Source organism: Zosterops lateralis (assembly GCF_965231275.1).
Source record: "Zosterops lateralis genome assembly, chromosome: 12".
NCBI lineage: Eukaryota > Metazoa > Chordata > Aves > Passeriformes > Zosteropidae > Zosterops > Zosterops lateralis.
In genome coordinates this window covers 245,344-265,814 of record NC_139772.1, presented here as the reverse complement: position 1 = coordinate 265,814, position 20,471 = coordinate 245,344, and the positions used below count along the sequence as shown (strand labels likewise).

Here is a 20,471-nt window from a genome sequence, read left to right as displayed (position 1 = left end):
CTGGAGTTCTATGATTCTATACAAACCTAAGAGGTTTGTATAGAATCATAGAATGGTTGGATTTAGAAGAGGCCTTAGAGGTTAGTAGCCCAACTATGACCATTACTGTATGTTTAGTATGTGAGTCTCTGCAGACCAAATCCAATTTATCTCCTGCTTTGGCCTTTAATTGCAGCTTTAAGACATGGGCATATTGCTGTCTGCTTTCCCTTGGACACAGCTGCAAGCACAAGTATCTGTAGTGATAGATATGATATGTTGAATTAAAGAATATTTTTAATGATTTCCTGTTGTTTTCTTGTGATCTTTATCAAATGTCTGGAACCAGTGGAATGGTGTTAAACGGAGATACATTTTTCTCACCCCCCCCACCTTTAGGTGTTCTTCACACATCAGTTGTCCTCCTCACAGAGATGTGTGAGAGAAGCCCAGACATGCTTGCACACTTTAGAAAGGTAAGTGGGAACTGGAATATTGCAGAGTTAATATTCATGGCCTTCTAGTAAAATCCTTACAGTTGTTTGGGTGAAGAATGTAATGATACTGTCTGTTTGCTATTTTTTTTTAATCTTTAAATGTTAGAATTTTGTGTGTATCTAGGCCTAATTCCCTTCAGTAAGTGGTTAACTTACAAAACATCAGTCTTAAGATTGTGAAGTATAAAATTCATTCTAGAGTTAGATTTAAAGTTACCTTTGATGGTTTTTCCCCTCTCCTTGAATCTAATTGCATAGTGATACTGGAATCACATAGAGACAAAGATGAAAGACTGAAGCTTATACCAACACCTGAATGCCTTAACCACAGCCACACTGTTAGATATACTCAGTTCAAAAACACCGATCTAAATTCTAGTTGTATAGATACCTCATGCCTGGGGCATGCTGTGCTACACAATTTTCCATTTTAACTTAAGAGTTTGAGAGTTGATGTCACTCTTCCTCCTCTGGTTAGGAATGTTTGCTTCCCATCACCTTCCTGACTTACTTATGCTGTTTGCTATAATTTGTTGTATTATTGTCATGTGAAAGACACTGATAGAAGGGCATCTGAAATTTGCCTTGATTGTAATTTTAAATTTTTCATCAAAGAAGGAGAAATTGAACAAAGCTGATAGAACAGAGCAGGCCATTTACTCCTCTTAAAAGTCTTACAAGCGCTTGTTTATTTGCATTGCATTTACTTTCTTCCTTGATTTGTCTATATCATTAGGGATTTAAAACTCTACATCCTTTGGTGCATTTTGGCATGCATCTTCCCTTGCCTTGATCGTAAATGTCAAAGCAGGAAAAATGAGGTTTATTTTGCAGGTACCATCCCTGCTACTAATTGCTCCGTTAATGTGATAGTTGTGGGAAAAGAGAGAGGAGCTGAGTGCACAAAATTTTGTTACTAGGTGCATTCTTTCTAGCTATTTTTGTAGTTTTTATGCTGTGAATGGTATAACATTGAACTGTCCCTAATGCTTGCTTCGTCTGTTTTGTCCCTTTTGTCTGTTTGGAATCCTGCTGAGTTAGAATGAAAAGGTAAGAGTTAATTTTTCTAGATGATGCATGTTTGCCTTGAATCTGTAGATTTTTGTCCCATGTGAGGCAGTGCCTCTGAATGACACAGTTGTGATTGATGCCACATGCTTAGGTCATCTGTACTTGTCTAGTGCTTTTTATGTGCTGATCTTGTCACTAAAGCTCTACATCCATGGCAGCCCTGAATCTCAGTTGTGGCCTTCTGTGAACAACAGCCTGCTTTCCTCAAGTTTTCCCTCATTTGAGGAATATTTTATGGATTTTTTTGGTTTTGTGCCTGTGCATATTTTAGCCCTGGGCTTTCTCCTTACCACAAACTGGGCTTTGTGTTTTGTATGAATCATGGGGCAACTTTGGGCGATTCCCAGAAGAGAGCAGGACAGACAGTTAGTTAACTGCCTGTAAGAGTCTGTAAGGGCTTTCTTTGCTGCAAAGAGCTACTCAGTCCAACTGCAGTGCTGATAGTCTTCATGGGTGCAATTAGTACTCCAGAAGATGGGGGCAGTGGCCCTCAACCATTCTCCATGGCTGTAATGTTCCCCTTTGTTCTGCCCTCAGTCCTGATAATACATGCATGTTGGAAGGCAAAGCAAACGTGAATAAGGGTTCCAGGAATGCTCCACTTGTCTGTTACTGTGTCTGGAGGGAAGATGTTGCAGCACCCTTCAGTTTCCTTTTTAAGGCAGATACAGGAAGTTCAGGGTTTATTTTGTGTGTTTTATGAAATGCATGTTGTCAGAGGAGTATGTAGTTCCTGAAGAGCAAAGGTGGGAACAAAAGGAGATGACGAGGAAAGTAGGCTGGTTTTCTTCTTGCACTATACCTCAAATGTAGATTTACTACTTTAGAGATAAAATATGGTGCTCTGGTCCCAGCTTAACTGTTTTAGTTGTGTCTTAGCCAAACTGTAGGTATTCATACAGCGTCAGCTCTAAGTGTGCAGGTTTGAACTTTGTGGAAGAATCCAGGGACTCTCTTGCTTTCAAGTACAAGATTTGTTCTTTGACCTGTGCTTCAAAGCTGGGGTCAGAGAAACAACAGTACCCTAATAGGACAACTGTCTTCTTCACAGCTTGTTCCCCAATTAGTTCGTATTCTGAAGAACCTTATCATGTCTGGATATTCACCAGAGCATGATGTGTCTGGGATCAGTGACCCCTTTTTACAGGTAAGAACTGATGCAGTGACTTATAGCTTTAATTCTAGGACTGTGTTTTGAGCCTTAGGTGTGATGAGGTGGTTACTGCCACACCTGTGTCAATTTTAAGGCTTTTTTGGTCTTCCTTTGAGCTGATTATGCAAATGCTGTTCATCTGCACTAGTGAAAGACACCTGCCTTAGTTTAACCAGCAGTTGTAGTGCTTTATCATGTAACAGGACAAAAGAGAGAAGCAGCACGTATTGGTTTTTGAAGGCTGTGTCTGGTAGCAAGAGGACTCTGAACAGTTCTGGCTGGTGGGAAGATAATAAGCACAGCAGAAACCTGTTTTTGTTGATAAATTTCTTACCTGGAATAAGCATTTTGCTTAAGAGTGGAAATCAGAGGCTTGTTTTGCTTTTTTGCCACTATGACCCCATGTCAAACACTGCCATCCAAGCTTTTCCTTGCTTTCTTTTATCAAATAGGTGCGAATCCTGCGGTTACTAAGAATTTTAGGGAGAAATGATGATGATTCTAGTGAAGCAATGAATGATATACTTGCACAGGTAAGGTCTGCAAGGTTGGTGCTTGGTTTAAACTTTCTCTTAGTTTCTTAATAATTTGGGTTCAGCAGCACTGTGAGGATACAACTGCTTGCTATGTTGAGTGAAGTTTTGTTGGAAGAGATGCATGTTCACAAGTGTGATGCTGTTTTGTAAGGGTTGGTTACTTTCACTGCCTGTTCTGCAGAACAGAGTAAAGGGGGTCTAGTTTAAATTCATTGAAGTTATTTTGTTTCCTTTCTCCAGGTTGCCACTAATACAGAAACAAGTAAAAATGTGGGAAATGCCATTCTCTATGAAACTGTGCTGACTATTATGGATATAAAATCTGAGAGTGGCCTGAGAGTAAGTTGCTTTTGTGATGGCCTTTCTGTTTTTTCCTAGGATTGTATTAGAGTAATTTGTGTGGAGGACATGAAGCAAGGTTTTTTTCACCATAATACAGCTCTGCATCTTACTCTAGATAAGTCTGTAGCCTTTGTAGAAAGAGTGCTCATTTTGAGGAATGGAGGGTGTTTGAGTTTTTTAAAATAACAAAAATTAAAAGACAAAATTTCCTGCAGAGTGGGTGTCCTGAGTGCAGGTGAGAGCCTGCCATGCATCTCTTAGCATTTCCTCTGCTTTGGCAGCTTCTAGAATTCTTTTGGCTAAGAACCGGAATGCTAGTTTTGACATGTTGCCTTTGAAGTCATCATGAAATGATGAAGATGACCAGCAGCTCTTTTAGATCATTGATCTTCCCTAACTCTTTCTGCAGGTCTTAGCCATTAACATCCTAGGCCGTTTCTTATTAAACAACGACAAAAATATTAGGTAAGTTGTACAAAGTGTGTTTTGACAACACCCAATTTAAAATGTGTGAGAAGCAATTGCACAAAGACGATGCTGAAATAAAGCTTTCCAAGAGACAATGTTGGGATCACTGCTCCCAGTGTTAGTGTGGCTGTTGAGCTTGCTTCTTTCTTGGTGCATTCTTTTCTCTGTGGAAATCTTAACTGTGGCCCTGTCCTTCTTAGTTGATAAGTGGGAATGTATGATTGATTTCTCAACTTGTGATTTCTTAATCAAGTCCAGGTTTTTTCCTGTCTTGTCCCAAGTGGTCTGTGATGCTATTCATATCAGAGTTGGCATTGGTGATATGAAAAATTAGGCAAAGACTGATTTTGCTGATTTTATGCTGGTAGCAACAAAGGAGTTTACTTCTGCTCTGGTCACTATTAATCAGGATATGGAATTGCTGAAACTGCTAGAATTGAATACCATCTCTAAGGAGTTGGATAGCAAATCATTACATGGGTTTCATGCTCTAGGCCTGGGAGATTTGACTGATGCTAGTTTGAGTGTAAGAGCTGCAGAGGTGCTTGGGACAGGTGCTTGCTTGTCTGGGCAGCAGTGTTGTTAGGCATGTTAAAATTTAGTGTGGTAGCTCACCTGTGAAGATAGACAGGGAAGTCCCCTATGGGATTTCCATTCATTACTGAGTACAAGAGAATCCTATTCTGTTGCAAAATAAGACGAGGTTTGGGGCAAGGGGACAGTGTCTGTCCATAGAAATGAAATGACTGCTGTCAGCTACTGATGGTCGTATGTCCATATTGCAGGTATGTAGCTTTGACGTCATTGTTGAAAACTGTGCAGACAGACCATAATGCAGTACAGCGGCACCGAAGCACCATTGTGGACTGCCTGAAGGATCTGGATGTCTCCATTAAAAGGTAATCGTATTATCAGTGAAACAGACTCTTGAGGTTGACAGTCTGGGGAAAGTGAGCAGAGCGTAGGGGAAAATGACAATAATCCTGGGGAACTCTAAGTGAGACTACAGTGAAGGTATAATATGGTTCCATAATTCAAACGAGATAGTGAAGATGTGCACCCACCTTCTCTGGAAATCTGCTGTTACATTTTATAGGGAAAAAATTAATTTTATTTGCCTGAATTTTTCCAGAATGCATTATCAGTGGAGATTAGCTTTGTGTGCTCTCAGTGAGATGGAAAGCCTCTGTGCCCTATGATTATGATCAAACCTACTTTGGTGTGATCCATGTTGGTTTCCTTACCCAGATGAACAGGCATGTTCATCTTGAAGCAGTGTTAAGTCATCCAAATAATGTATTCTTAGATATATTAGGGAGTGGTAGAATTCAAACTTTGAATTGTTTGAGCAATCAAGTATATTGTTATATACCAGCCTATGTGGATGGCTGCTCTTCTAAACTGAGTCTTTCAGCCTGTTGATTCCTTGTTCTTTCTTTCAGAACTCTCCTCCTCATTTTTTCTTTCTGTAGCTGGGTTACAAAGAAAGGTCTGGGCTCAGTGCAGTATACAGCATGCAGTGTTGGGGACAGCAGCATTTTTCATGTTGCATTTCATAGAATGTCTCTGCTATAGGCCAGAATTTCGTTGAGGACTCATCACATGAATATACCTTCAGAATTGTTCAACCTCTTCTTTTCCATTTACTCAAACTGATTAGATACACTATATATCCTCATTCTGATAGTCATTCTTCAAACTTATGCCCATCTTTGAATCAGCTCTAGATTTCTTTTAACAGCACTGCTCAGACTAATGTGTGTAAAACATGAAAGAAATTGAATTTGTCTTGCGTCTGAAACTTACTTTTAACTGCTATGTAATGGGTATCATATAATGCCTTTTTATAGTTGTAATCTATCCCAAACCACAAATTTGTATCTTAAATACTGAACAAGTCAGGCTGCCATTGCTGTTTGCTGGGGCTCGGTTGTGGAACAGCAAAGCCTTATCTAGATTTTGGGTAGAAGGCAATGAAAACATTTTATTGGGACCTGCTAGGAAAACACAGGTAGGCTACAAACAACTGAGCTTCATGTCTGAGTGCTGTTGGAGGATGAAGCCTTTGAGTGATCCATCAGCAGAGCACAATGTTGCCGTGCTGACACTCGTGCTGCTGACAATGCACTGTCTTCATTGAAGCATTTTATTGACTGGATATATATCAGAGTCCTCAGGCAGTAAGCTTCAAGGACTTGAGGGAAAGACATGATACCTGGTTTTGATTATCTGAAGCATGGCCTCTGCTCATCTTCTTGTAACTGGTGCAGTTCATCTTTGGTCCATATAGTGTAATTCATAATGGCTTTGCCATTTAATTAAAGTCTTTTTGTCTGCTTGATTTGATTAAACTACATGATTAAGAGCTTTGTGGCAGAAATGAAACCTGTGATGTGACTGAAGGTAAGCAATATATCCTGAGATAAATGCCTGGTATGAAGACTACATTGTACTCCTGCACAGCTGCAGTATTGATATATCTGCTATAAAGTGACTGAAATTTTAAACATAAACATGGAAAGCTTGTAACCCAGGAGGGTCAGGTGTAAGGAGTTGGGAACTAGTTGGAGAGATGGAAACAGTTCTAATAATGGTATAGGTCATCAACTAAACACGGATTTGTATGTTTAAAGGTAGCAATTTAGTTTGGTATTTCTAACCTAATTCTGAATACTTCTGTATTTTTTCAGTCCCTGGATGGGTAAAAAGCAAAGTAACACGATAATAACTAGGAAAATGTAGAGAAATAGTGCTGTCTAGATGTCCTCAGATTCTTGAGAACAAATAGCATGTGCTCAATACTATTTTAAAATTCAGTCAGGGTTATTTAGTGAGCCTGTTTTAATGCATTTGAATACAGCTGCTGCGAAGTCGTGCAGAAATCAATCCCATTTGAAGTTAGTAGTCTTCCAAAAAATGACAGAAGAACAAGAGACCTGTGCTAGAATCAGCTGCAGAAGCTTCAAGTAGAAGTGCCTGAGAGTAGCCTCTGAGCTCTCAATGTGCACAAAAAGGAACAGCAAGGAGCTAGTAGTACTCTGGCTGCTTGTGGTGTCAGCATGTCTGTGGTGAGGAGGAATGAACAACACTGGGATCACTTTGGGTTCTAGAAATCTTAAGTAGTTTATCCAACTGGATACAGTGAAGCTTCTCAGTTAATATTTTAAATCTCTACTGCGTTTGAATCTCTAATATAATGGAATTGGAAACAGGTGTATTCTGGATCCCTGGAACTGGTTGGTGGCATGCTTCAGTTGTTACAGTTGTGTGTCAGAAATGACCAGCATTCAATTACACATTGACAGTCAGACTTTAATCCTGATGGACTCTGGCTGCTAAAAGATATTGCTAGCCTTAAACAATTTTTAACATATGGATAGATGTTTCTAGAACACCCCATAGCCCTACTCCTCCTTAATTTTTTGGAGAGTTGATGCTTGTCTGCCTATGAACAAAAAAATACTGCACATTAAATGTGGAGGGCTCTTCTCACTGGATTAGTAAATAATAATCTGTTCCTAAGTAAAAGGTAACTGCATTTTTGTAGCTGGATTTGGGATTTTTTTATTTCCTTCACTAGGTGAAGTTACTTGATTGGTGTTCTGTCTTTTGCCCTAGGCGTGCAATGGAACTGAGTTTTGCTCTTGTTAATGGGAACAATGTCCGTGGAATGATGAAGGAGTTACTGTATTTCCTAGATTCTTGTGAACCGGAGTTCAAGGCAGACTGTGCATCTGGAATATTTCTTGCAGCTGAAAAGTATGGAGTTGTTTTACTTGCTAATAATTTTTGGTACATCCTCGGGATTGTGAACATCTTGTGTGTTGTTTCTCTCCCTCTTCTGCTCCCAAGAGAGAACGTGTTAATTCATTTCTTCTCTGTTCACTGATTTATGTGTGGTTTGTCCACAAGCCACACATGTGGTTAGCCCTCCTTCAGCACTGGTGTCCTTCCTCATGAGGCAGTGGGCCAGGAAGTAATTGAAAGGGGAGGTTCTGATGATGGTGGGTTTCTTGCTGGTGTTGAAAACTGACAGTTATAACTTTTTTCTTTTATTTTGTCAGATATGCTCCTTCCAAGCGCTGGCACATAGACACAATTATGAGAGTCTTAACAACGGTGAGTAAAATTGCCTCTCTTGTGTGTGACTACATAAAATTTTCTTAATTCTAGAGGAAGTTATTCACCACCAATCAAGTTGGAGATAGTTCTAAAGGCTGGCAGATAACAAATACTGAAATATATAGAGGAAGTGTACTTACTATAGTCTTATTTACTGAGTTCACCTATTTCTGACTGGCTGCCTTGGATCACTAGAACAGTGCTATTTCAGAAACACACAAGAGCAACAGTGTTTCTACTGCAGTAATCACATCACATTAGTTTCTAAGAACTACTCTTGTGCTGTCTGATTCCAATATACAGTCCTTTCAGAGGAGAGCGAATGGAGCCTTAAGTGACTTGCAAAGAGAAAAGGGATGAAGGAGTTTCTTGGAATTACTCCCAAGTTGAGTTTATCAAAACTTTTTCGTGAAACCGTGTCATCAGCCTTCTAGTTCACCTTCTTTGGGTTTAATTATTACTCTTTATCTACGTGAATTTATCTATAAACATCACAGCTGAGGTGGAACTGGAGTAGTGCTTTATCAGCCAAGGGAAAAGACCTTGGTAACTTGGATAGGTAGTGTGTTCTGTCAGGCAAAAGAGTGGGAAGAGATTTGCCAGTATGAGTGTCCAGATTTAAGAAGTTTGTCAAGAAGGAAATCTGGCTGGGGCGCTCTTTTGTCACCTGAAACAGAGAGAAGTAGATTGGTCTGAAATGAGAACTAATTTCCATTGGAAGGTTGGCTGTGGGAATTGCTCTCAGATTACTTTCTTCAGTAAAGTAATTACCTTTTCTTGTCTGCTAGATAAACCACTCACAAAGTTGTATTCATTTCTGCATATGTATGCAGAAGTATGCAGAGTATGGATATCTCTGAGTATAGTTTTATTTGTTGGTAAATGTGTTGTCCTGTACTTCTGCCCCCTTGAAGTTGCTCAAAGTCAACCATAGAGTGCTTGTGGATGAGAGGGTTGGTTTTTATTTCCAGGTGCATCAGGTGGTTTTGTGAAGGGTATCACAGCTGCTGAGTGTTATTTAATAAGGTCCACAGTAAAGCCTAAAAATTGTTCTTGCAGGCAGGAAGTTATGTTCGTGATGATGCTGTTCCCAATCTGATCCAGTTAATAACTAATAGTGTGGAGATGCATGCCTACACTGTGCAGAGACTCTACAAAGCCATCCTTGGAGATTACTCCCAGGTAAAACCAAATGCAGCCAGCTTCAGTTTATTTGTTGTACTGCAATAATTACGCATGTTTACTAAGCATCTCCAGGAAAGCCAACATAACACTGTCTGGCTCCAAGGGAGAGACTGCTGAGCAGGCATGCCTTCTATAAGTTCATGTTCCTTTTAGTTTCTCCAATTCTCTCATTGAATTCTTGATCAAATCAGATGTTTCTCTTTCTTCTGCTGTGGAAGGCTAAGCTTGCTCCTAGAAATGCAGATGGTTTAATTTATCATGCAGGCAGCCATTTATCTCTGAGCCTTCTCTGGTTTTTCTTCCAACAGCAACCCCTGGTACAAGTTGCCTCTTGGTGCATAGGAGAGTATGGAGATCTTCTGGTGTCTGGTCAGTGTGAAGAGGAGGAGCCAATACAGGTATAGCTTGGGAAAGAACTGCAACTGGACACCTGGCTGAGGCTGGACCCACTCAGTCCTTGGTTAAGTGAAGGGAGTGCTTTCAGCAGTTCCCTAGCACTGATGTCTATGATGTTAATGGACCCTAGACAGGAATCTCCTTCCACTGTGTAAACACTGGGTGTGTGGAGTGCTGCTGCAACTGGCAGAGTGCTGTGGTTTCAGTGCTAACTGGTTTGGAAGAAATTTTCTAGGGTGTTAGCAATGTATTTCAGTGATAAACCCACTCTTCGATGTGTGAAACAGGAACTATATTTTTTAACTCATACTGTAAGATCTCCACCTGGATGTATATCTCTCACATTCTGAACATGATGCTACATAAGGCTCAGAGTTGCAGAAGTCATGCGACATGGCCGTTAGGGAAGAGACAGGTTTTTACACTATGGTCTGGAAGCCTTGCTGTAAGCTCCTCTCTGTCTTAGCTAACCTCACTGTACCTTTTCAGGTAACAGAGGATGAAGTTCTTGATATTTTAGAAAGCGTCCTGATATCTAATATGTCTGCATCTGTGACCCGAGGCTATGCTCTCACTGCTATCATGAAGCTTTCCACAAGGTTCACCTGTACTGTCAAGTGAGTTCCCATTCGTGGTTTACTGCACAGGGCTTTGTTGCAAATATACCAACCTCAGTTGTCTTCAGTAGGATTATTCCTTGAACACGTTCTGCTTCCGTGATTTACAAGAGTCATCATGTTATTTGTTGGCATTTGCAGTCATCCTTTGCTCACAGGGTGGAAGATGTCTGCAGTGGGTGCTGTTTTCTCTAGGGATGCCCTCTGCTCTGTGGGGACTTAATCCATGTTGCTATTTCTTGAGAACTCCTTCTGGGGAGGAGAAGTCTGTACTTTCAGTGGACTGTTCTTCCTGGTTCCTTTTTTGGATTATTGAGAGAAAAATAGCCTTGGTTGCTGTTGGGCACTTCTCAGTGCGGGTAGTTGAGCTTTTTTATGCTATACCCTAAGGTGGTGCATTAATCTCCTGCTGATGCTTTTGTGAAGGGACGGTTCATATATGGGTGTTACATGGATGCTGCTGTTTTACACAAGTTACATGGGACTCCTGTTGAACAGACTAGGTAGCATCTTCAGGATGACACATGCTATTCCCTTGCTTATTGCTACTAATTCCATGGTCTTTGTTCTCCCTTGCCCCCAACAGTCGCATTAAGAAGGTAGTTTCCATCTACGGCAGCAGCATTGATGTGGAGCTACAGCAGAGAGCTGTGGAATATAATGCACTTTTCAAGAAATATGATCACATGAGGTAAGTGTTGATAGAGATTTGGTGTTTGAAAAGGATCATTATCTGTTCTGATCTCCTGTAGATGACAGTGTCCTGTGAGAACTTTGGTGATTTTCATAGAGTTACAGAGGAACTAGAATCCCTCCCCTTCTACAGTGTTAGCAAGTGTTTTAAGGACTTAATGTACCCTGTATTACTGTTCTGGGATCAGAGACTCTTTCTGCCAAAGCATTTGTCCTGCTTTGAGCTTGAGCTTGTCAGGTCCTGGGGGGAAGCAGGAGCCCTCCTGCTTCAGGGCTTGTTTGTCTTTTAGCTATCAACTAGTGTATTTACACTGGCACAGAATGCCAGGGATTGCTTCTGACCGCCTCAAACTGTCATGCAGTCTTGCAGTTCCCCTGCACTGGAGCTCAAGGGAAAAGGCAGGTTGTCCTGTATATATCAGCTCTTGAATGTCTAAGTCTTTGGATTGGGATCCAGGAAGATGGCACAGTGTAACTATGTCAGCTTCTTCCAGGCCAGCACTCCTTGAGAGAATGCCAGTAATGGAGAAAGTCACCACAAACGGTCCTGCTGAGATTGTACAGACCAATGGAGAGACAGAGACAGCAGTACTGGAAACCAAACCTCCACCCTCTGGAGTGCAGCCTGCTAACCAGGTAACAGAAACTGACCTAGGACAAATTGCCACTGCATGTAAGACCACGTTCCAGCCAGTGCCAACAGCAAGCTGAAACCACCTCCCTTGCCCCTCTGTCCTTCTTTGCTGTTTCTGACTGGTTGATGATTGTATCATTGCTCTGCTCTGATGGCTCTAGTGTCCAGAACAGGTGTGTGGGGCAGGTCAATGTAGGCTGCTCAGGAGCAGGGTGGGATTATCTGTTTGTTATGGTGCTAACAATGCCAAGATTGTGTGTTTGATCCCCTTATGGGCTATTCACTTTAGAGCTGGACTTGATGATTCCTGTGGTTCACTTCCAACTCCGAATAGTTTGTGATTCTCCAACCTGTCTTAGTGTGCATGAACCCAGTGTTTCCCTATTTCTTTGGTCCCTCAAGCATGGAAACTAGATTTCTGGTGGGGCATGGTATCACAGTGAAACTAAGAACCCTTCTAAGTGGCCATCATCTCTGGTGGTCTTCAGTTTGAGAACAAATAGAATGCACTGCATTTGCAAGGGAAAGTAGCAGAATGTTGAATATATGTAAGTATTACATCCACTCTCTCATTAGGCAAATGATTTATTGGACTTGTTGGGGGGAAGTGATATCACACCTGTAATTCCCACTGCACCTACAACCAAGCCAGCCGCTGCTGGTGGGGAGCTGCTTGACCTCCTGGGAGACCTCAACCTAACAGGTGAGCAGGCTGCATTTCTTAGAAGTCTACATTCTCATCCCTGGGATGCGATGAGGGTGGGTTACTTCTTCATTGTCTTTTAAGTCCTAATTTTTACACTTACTCTTATCAAGATCCATATTAGTGTACAGGTGGGAGTCAGGGAATGAAGTCACAGGTTGATTCTGCATGATTAGCTGGTGAGACTTGAGTATTTTCACACCTGAGTCTGGGAATGCTGTGAGCCTTTCTAGAGAGGACTGAGATGTGAGGAATTAATTCCATTTGAATACTCGCTAGTGCAAGAGGAGCCAGTTCTTGAAAGCAAAGAAGGGGAGGATGACAACACAGGTGATTTATAGAGCTTTGTAAAGAAATAAAATATGCAGCAGTCAGTCTTCGGCAAAGGAGTAATTACTCTTCATTTCCTGACAGCAAAGTATTAATCCTTCAACATTTCTTGTAGGTTCTCCAGTATCTGCCCCTGCACCCCAGATAGCACAGCCTCCGTTCCTGCTCGATGGACTTACAACTCAGCCTCTCTTCAATGATATTGCTGCAGGTTAGGGACGTGTAAATCCTTTGCCTAAAGTGCCCCAATACCAAACTAGAAGAGAAAACAAGGAATACTGGGGGGGATGGGGGAGGAAGCAATTTGAAATGTGGCATAGATACTGGAGCACAAGGGGGTGTGTTTAATTTTCAGAAGAGTCTGGGGTAAAGTAAAATGCATACTATGATGTTGAGAATGATCTCCAGATTCTGTAGGTCTGCTGCTTTTTTGTTTCCTACAGGAATCCCCTCCATTACTGCATACAACAAGAATGGGCTGAAGATAGACTTCACCTTTGAGAGGTCGAACACCAACCCTAGTGTCACTGTAATCACGATACAGGCCTCCAACAGCACAGAACTGGATATGACAGATTTTGTTTTCCAAGCTGCAGTACCAAAGGTAAAGCCACTTAGTGCAACTACAGCGAGAAGATGAGGGCCAGTTGCACACACCTCCTGATAGGTGCTTTCATGTAGATAGAAACTTGCAAGGTAAACAAGGCTGTTCCAAGTTTCTCTTAGTGCCCAATTAAGTCATCTCTTTCCAATCTGAACGTATGTGTCATAAATGCAATAGAACGAAGATTCCAACCAAATTGGACCATTTACACCTACCATAGAGGAAGGAATCAGGGAAAGAACAGGCCTCCTGAAGTTACAGGTGTGCTGACAGTTCCTCTGAATGCAGCACATGGAAGGAAAAGCATTGCTGCTCATCTTGGTACACTGCAGTAAGCCCTCATCTCCTGTTATTTGTGTTACCTGGATCCTACTTGCATAGAAAGCAGGTAGGGCAGTGAATGTGTTGTTCTTAGGGAGCAATAAGATAGGGAATTCAAGAACTGATTATTCAGGGCCAGAAACCAAACTTTTAATTTTTCTTGCTTTCTTTCAGTGCAAACAAGTCACTTCTTACTTGATTACACATCAAATTGTTTTCTTTTTGCCCTATTTTTCCAGACATTCCAGCTGCAGCTTCTGTCTCCCAGCAGCAGTGTCATCCCTGCATTTAACTCTGGGACCATCACACAGGTCATTAAAGTCCTGAATCCACAGAAGGTGAGGGATTCCACGAAGAATTGTTGAAGATACTGTCTTGTAATCATTCATTTAGTGGCAGTCAGGGATGCATCTCTGAGAGGTAGGGAGTAGTGAATGATATGTTTTTCATGGCTGTCACTTCGGTTGGAATTAGGAAAAAGTTACAAAAACCACAGGACACAGGTTCTGGACACAGGTTTGGTCTCCTATTTGGTTATACTGCTAAAACAGTGTAACAGCTTTGCTACCTTGAATTCTTTCATGTCTTGCAGTGGTTGTTAAGTTTTCAGATGGCCAGAGGAGCTTAACCTAGTGTTTCTATAGGTTGTAAAAGTGATGCTTGGTAGGCAAGCATCTTGACGCATAAAGATATTCAACATTTGTTCTTGGTATCTGCAGCAGCGTTGTTGAAATATTTTTACACAAAAAAGTAGCTTGATTCATATTCTTAAAATTGTCTGTCAAGTGGTCTCATTTTTAGTGTAATGAGTGTAGTTTTTAATAGTTGATGGAAAGAATCTTTGGGTGTGATGTAATTGTAATTCCATTTGTTTTGCAGCCTTCAGAGACAGGCTTCAAGACTGGGACACAGCAGACTTGAGGGGAGGGAGGGAGAGATATGGCCCACATTTCCTCCTTAAGAGGGTTTGCAAGTGCTCAGATGGCATTAGTAAGAAGAGTAAAATTGAGATCACATTTCTTCCTTTGAGACAGCCTTATAATCTTAAATGACTCTAGAAACTTAAAACATCTGAAACTTTTCATAGGTTAAAACTTATGTACTGCTCTAGATGTAAAGTGTTTCTGCTAGATTGATGTGCAAGTGAGAAAAAAAATTCACAAATTTCAGCCCAAGTTTCACTGAATGGCAGTCTTCTAGTGCATAGTTTTTGTGGTTTCCATGAATCTCCCTTTATTTCCATATAGTCTGCTCACCTCTGCCTATATTAAGCCACAAGATGAATAATTCTGTGTTTTATATATGTTTGTTACCACTTTGTCTGTGGTGCTGTAGAGCACTTTTCAAAGATCAATTTGAAAGCTATTTCCTGAACTTTGGAGGATTTAGGTGTTTTCCTGTCATGTGCCAGAATGGCACCCACAGGGTGAAACACACCCAGGGTAGTGGCATGCTTTCCTGTAGGAATGTCACAACTCATAGGAGCACTTCAGAGTACAGAGGTGCAAAAGAAAGCCATCATGCTGGATTGAAACTAATGGCTAGTTTTCCAAAACACCAAATAAACCAAAAAGTGAGAGTGATGATGTTGATCTACTAGTGATACAGCATAACTTCTTTATCCTGAGCCTGGTTGAAGCAGGCATTTCTTCCATTGTCTTCTTTTCTTCCCTCTACTATCCCTTTTGTGTATTTGCCCGTAGGTATGGAGAAAAGAGGCAGAAATGGTCAGCTTTTAGCTTTTCATTTTTGGATTTTTTGGTAGAGAGGAGAATAGGGAATGTGACTGGAGCATGCTGTACTCTAGCTGTTTTTAAGGGCCACCTAGTAGCTGGGTGACAGCCAAATGACAGTGTGAAGCAACTTCTGAGCTATTCCATCATTTCGTTACAGCAGAAGGGAATGTTCTTGGAGATTCTGTTTCCAGTCTTTCATAGGCTATTTCCTTCACAGTGCTGCTGAGCTGTGCAGTACTTGAAGTTTCTAGACTGCTGAATTGAATGGACAGCCCATCTCTCCCTGCAAGCCCAGGTGCAGTGCAGCAGAGTACAAATCTGCTACCTGCTTTCTTCTGTTGTTAACTGGAATTTGAAGGTGGTTAATTGTCTATTTAAGGACTTCAGTGCTTGCAAGAGCAGGGCCAGTGCAGACACAGATGTGGGTAGAAGCTGTGCTGTAACTCTTCTAGGAGCTTGTACCTGATCTGAGAACTACAGTGACTAATTGATGTTCTACCAGATTGAGCATTTGTCTGCTGTGTCATAACTCACCCTGCACACACACTCAGCAAGCTCTTGCAGTTAGGAAAAGTCTGTGTTGAGTATTTGTGGGGTGGGGAGGGGAACTGGATGAGGTAGGAGTCTCTTACCTTTAATGAAGACCTGAATTTGTTTTGTTTGTGTTTGTTTTATTCCCCCTTTTCTCTCGTAGCAACAACTACGTATGCGGATCAAGTTGACATATAATCACAAGGGCTCAGCAATGCAGGATCTAGCAGAAGTCAACAACTTTCCCCCTCAGTCTTGGCAATGAGGCTCTGGCGACATTCTTATTCTCATCCCACCCAATCAAAAGAACTCTGGGAAGAAGGTTGTGATCCTTGGCAATCCCCCAAACTGCACCATGGGCATGGGGAACAAATGAGACCTGCTGATGAGGAGGAATTTTCCTGAAGTGATTGCTGACTTTGAAGCATATCTGTTAAGACTAATCTCCTCTCCTCTGCTGATGAGGCTGGCGGCTTGTGGAGGCTACTGTGCACTCCCTCACACATGCATTCACAGCCAGAAGCAACATTCCCTTCTCCCCTTCCCCACCCTCCTTCCCCCTCAAAAAGGAACACAGCCTGGTTGGAAGAGAAGTCTGGAATTTCTAGCAGGGAAACTTTCTTCTCTCTGCAGCAAGTGAGCAGTTGCTCCTTCTTTCTGCTGTCTTTTTTTTTCCCTGGGGTGGGTAAGGCGTGTTGTCATTCATTTCTAGCTGGATTCTTTCAGGCATTTTCATCTGGGACTCAGATGGGGTCTTGGGGAATGTCAGGCTGCCCTGCCTTTTTCTTCTTGTATCCCCTGGGTCTTAAGGGGCTGGAGGCTTCTTATGACCTACACAGTGCATTATTGTATACACCCACTTCTTAGTTATGTGCTACATACCAAGAGCAAGTGAGGCCTTTGGAGTTCATCTGCAAACCTGGGACACAGTGCAGGAGAAGTGGTGCTGGTAAGAGTTGGTAAAATTGCTTTGGTGCTGTACTTGGAAATGAAGCCCTTACACCTGAATTTTCTTTCCTTCCATCAGTAGTCACAGCCATGCAGATTCAGAGTCTTCTGTAGCTTCCCCAGAAAGTGAAGTGAGTTATGAAAGATGTGGAGATAAAAGGAGCAGCTGGTTTTCTAACGCAAACGGTTTCAAAGTCTTTCAACCTGTTAGTTGTGGTTTATGGGTAGAAAAGACACATTCAATTTTGTAGATCAGTTTTTGGGCAAGGGCTTTGCTCCTGGTGGGAGATTCATCAGAGACTATGCTGCAAAGTTGCTCTTCCTGGTTATTCCAGAACTTCTCCCCAATTTTATTTCCAGAGCCTGTTGTAGACCCCCTGGGTTCCATTTGAGTTACTTCTGACTGGGATATTTGTGTTGTATCTGTAATATTGGCACTGAAATAAAGACCATGCAGTTTAAAGAGGGCTTTTCCCATTTTTTTACTTAGTTGATCTTTGCTCCCCTTTCAGAATAATGTGCCAGTTCAGGTTCTGACTGAACATAACTAAACTGTGTTTTGAAGCCAGTCATTTGAGTATTTGGATCCAAAGATGCAAGGTCTGTTGGTACCCCTCTGAGCTCACAGCTGTGTTCAGGGCTGTCCCTGCAGGAACCCCTGGGAGGTGATGCAGTTCTGGGCTGTCTCTTGGAAGTGATATATAAGGCAGATAAAAGCACAGTGTGACAAACTTCAGATACTCAGTGCTCTTTAGGATATATCTTAGATCTTCATTTGTGGGTGTGCTGGTAAGCTGAAGGCTGGGCACTTCTGCTTCAGTTCTGTTCTAGGGCTTTCCAGATCATTAGGTGCTCTGAGGGCAAGATTAGATGTAGCTTCTTGTGTCCACAGAAGTGCTAACACTGGACTCCAGAACCTGCCAAAAATATTGTAAGAGTGATCTACAGTGTACTTAGGGAAAACTGAAGACCTGTTCTGCCCTTGAGTTGGGAGTAGGAGGCCACTAAGGGTTGTTCAGTCTGGTCTGGTCTTAACTGCATTCAACAATATGTCGGACTGTCACTGATTTAGGTGCTGGTCCATGTGTAGTGGCGTAAATTTGCATCTTCTCTTGAAGGATATTTTTGCTGCCTTACCAGTTGAACTGGTTTGGGCCTTTGGATTAGCAAAGAGCTTTTTTCTCCTGGAACTGGCATCAGTGTAGGGTTATAAAATCTAGAAGAACAATGTACGATTTCCTTAAAATTAATTTTGGGTTGTGGTAGGGTCATGCCTTGCTATCAGTGGTGAGATATATCCTGTTCTTAGCTAGAAGCATCACAAAACAGGCAGTTTTTCAGGAAATGGCTGAATCAGGGTCCATTTCTGGTGCTGAGCATTTAGCTTAATTGTTTTCACTGCATTTGTGGCTATTCATTGCCCCACTAGCTCAAACTCGATGTTGAAGACTGAGCACGTTAAATCCATACCCCAGTGAGCTCTGAGGACATCCCAGATAAAAAGCTGATGGGAAGTCTTCGCCTTGGTTCCTGAACGCCTCATAAGCTCTCCCATTCTCTTCACAGAGTTGTACATGGTCACTCGTACTGAAAGCCAGCATGCCTCGCTCTCCCTTTGGTTTTGCTGGGAAAGAGCACTGGTACAGGAAATTAGATGGGAAAGAAGAAGAAAATGGTCTCGCCTGGCCAGTTTGTTGCAGCAGAGTTGGGAACAGTGTATGTTGTCCCTCTTGTCATGCTTGTTTTCTGTCCCCTAGAGCAGCTGGGGTTTGCTGTCCGTCTCTGGTAAGCTTGCAGGGTGAATTCTTTCTGTGTTCTTGGCTCCTTCATCCACCCTTGCACTGTGTCTGTGGAGAAATGGGCATTTTGTCATTTATTTGAGTCAAGCTGGAAGAGGCGATGTGTGTACTGAAAATATGTTTTGTAGGAAGCCATCCCTTGGCTATGAAATACTCTTTTGTATCAGCCAAACATTCCAGTTGTGCTTGGCGCTCTCCCCTCCTCAATAAGGGATGGATGCTGACATTACACAAGAAGGAAGGCCAGGCTTCACACCTTCCCCTATCTGCAATATCAGATCATGCTGCTTGCTCCTTGACCTCCATGTGCATTTCAAGCTCTGTGCTGCTGCTGCTGTGGTTTTCCTCTGGGGACTTGCAAGTCTGATGCACTGCAAGCATACGCTGAGTCCTCTTCTTGCTGGTTGAATGCAACAATTCTTACAGGTCTGGTCAACGTTTTCCTTGTTTCAGTGTAGGGGGGATATAAAGGCAGCAAGATACGGACTTCATGGCTAATCTTATTAGTACCTGCATGAGAGGCTTCGGAACTGGGAGACACTGGATGTTTTTCCAAGTTGAATGTATTTTGAGTCAAAAAATGACAGAAACAATAGTGGCCATAATGGGCCTGAAGGGGGAGGAGACATGGAAGGGTCCTAAAAGTTGACTTTGTCCAGGTCTTGATGGCACAAAATATGGCCTTGAACAACTTATTGAAGCAATAGCAGTGAGGGGACTGTCTTTACAGTACCTTGGATCTATAACTCAGAAGATACTGAAGCAGCTGGGAGAGGTACCAGTGCCTTCCCTAAGGCTGGTACTGGCTGTGAGCCGCAGCAGCAAGTGACGCTGGTGCACTTTTATGTGTTCATTTTCTACTTGGAGGCTGTGAGGGAAGGAGCTGCTGGACTGCTTCCCTTTTAACTTTCACTCTATTCCTGTATATTCCTTTTTCTTTCGTGATGTTGTAATTTAAATTTTACAGAGCCCCATCCCACCTTTTTGACAGTATAGAGAAAAAAAAAGGCAAACAAAAAACTACTAGAATACAAACCCCCAAGAAACCCACCGAATTTAAAGTGAAAAACATGCCATTTGAGGCAGAGCACCTGTTGGCACTCAAAATTCTGGAGACCTATTTTTGAGATGTGAAAAATTTAGGTAAATGCTGAGTCATAGGTGAGTGAGGAGCTTAACAGATGTAAACATTTACATGGGATGCATTAGACTTCTGCTGTGTGTATTGTCTTTTGGTTGAAACAAATTATGAAGTGACTAATAAAATGAGTCAATATTCAATGATTTAAAACTGTGCCTTGTTGCTTTCTGCAAATACAGTGGGGATAGAATGTTTTGATTCTTAATGTTTGGCCATGGCAATGTCAAATGATGCAAAATAACAGGGGCATATTTTGAAAAAACTTTACAGGAAATTTTGGAGACCATGATGAGTGGACAATTGCAAAACACTTGAGCAGTTCCTGTGGATACCATCCTGAGGGAGAGCGTGTTAGCTGTGAGCAGCAGTGCTTGTCCAGGTGCTAGAAAGGTGTGGTCGGATCTGAACACAAGGAATGCGTTTGGAGCCTGGTCTGGGAGCTTGTAAAAGACCCTTTTCATTCTCCATCTGCCTCTTGGACAAGGATTGCCATCATATCTCTGTCCCCACAGGCGCCTGCTTTGTGTTTTCTAGTCAGTTACATTTCCACTAGATGACCTTTCATGTATTTTGGAACATGTGATTTCACTGTGGGGAAGGTGGGGGTGCTTTTTTTAATGTGCTGGATTCTGTTGGGCAGAAGCAGTGGCTGCCCTAAAACAGAC

General features: G+C 42.0%; 1 protein-coding gene across 3 annotated transcripts in view; it reads left to right on the top strand.

The window, feature by feature from the left end:
• AP1G1 (adaptor related protein complex 1 subunit gamma 1) overlaps nt 1-19,956 on the top strand; it is a 35,841-nt gene extending 15,885 nt beyond the window's left edge. For all 3 annotated transcript variants that reach the window (XM_083869961.1, XM_083869960.1, XM_083869959.1), the window contains 18 exons: nt 379-455; nt 2,599-2,694; nt 3,153-3,233; nt 3,477-3,575; nt 3,988-4,043; nt 4,832-4,945; nt 7,665-7,805; nt 8,111-8,165; nt 9,228-9,350; nt 9,662-9,751; nt 10,239-10,366; nt 10,953-11,057; nt 11,554-11,695; nt 12,270-12,396; nt 12,842-12,937; nt 13,170-13,330; nt 13,891-13,989; nt 16,082-19,956. In XM_083869961.1, coding sequence (XP_083726087.1) covers nt 379-455; nt 2,599-2,694; nt 3,153-3,233; nt 3,477-3,575; nt 3,988-4,043; nt 4,832-4,945; nt 7,665-7,805; nt 8,111-8,165; nt 9,228-9,350; nt 9,662-9,751; nt 10,239-10,366; nt 10,953-11,057; nt 11,554-11,695; nt 12,270-12,396; nt 12,842-12,937; nt 13,170-13,330; nt 13,891-13,989; nt 16,082-16,183 — 1,892 coding nt within the window. In that variant the 3' untranslated portion in view covers nt 16,184-19,956. The remainder of the gene's footprint in view (nt 1-378; nt 456-2,598; nt 2,695-3,152; nt 3,234-3,476; nt 3,576-3,987; nt 4,044-4,831; nt 4,946-7,664; nt 7,806-8,110; nt 8,166-9,227; nt 9,351-9,661; nt 9,752-10,238; nt 10,367-10,952; nt 11,058-11,553; nt 11,696-12,269; nt 12,397-12,841; nt 12,938-13,169; nt 13,331-13,890; nt 13,990-16,081) is intronic.
• The last annotated feature ends 515 nt before the right edge of the window (nt 19,957-20,471 follow it).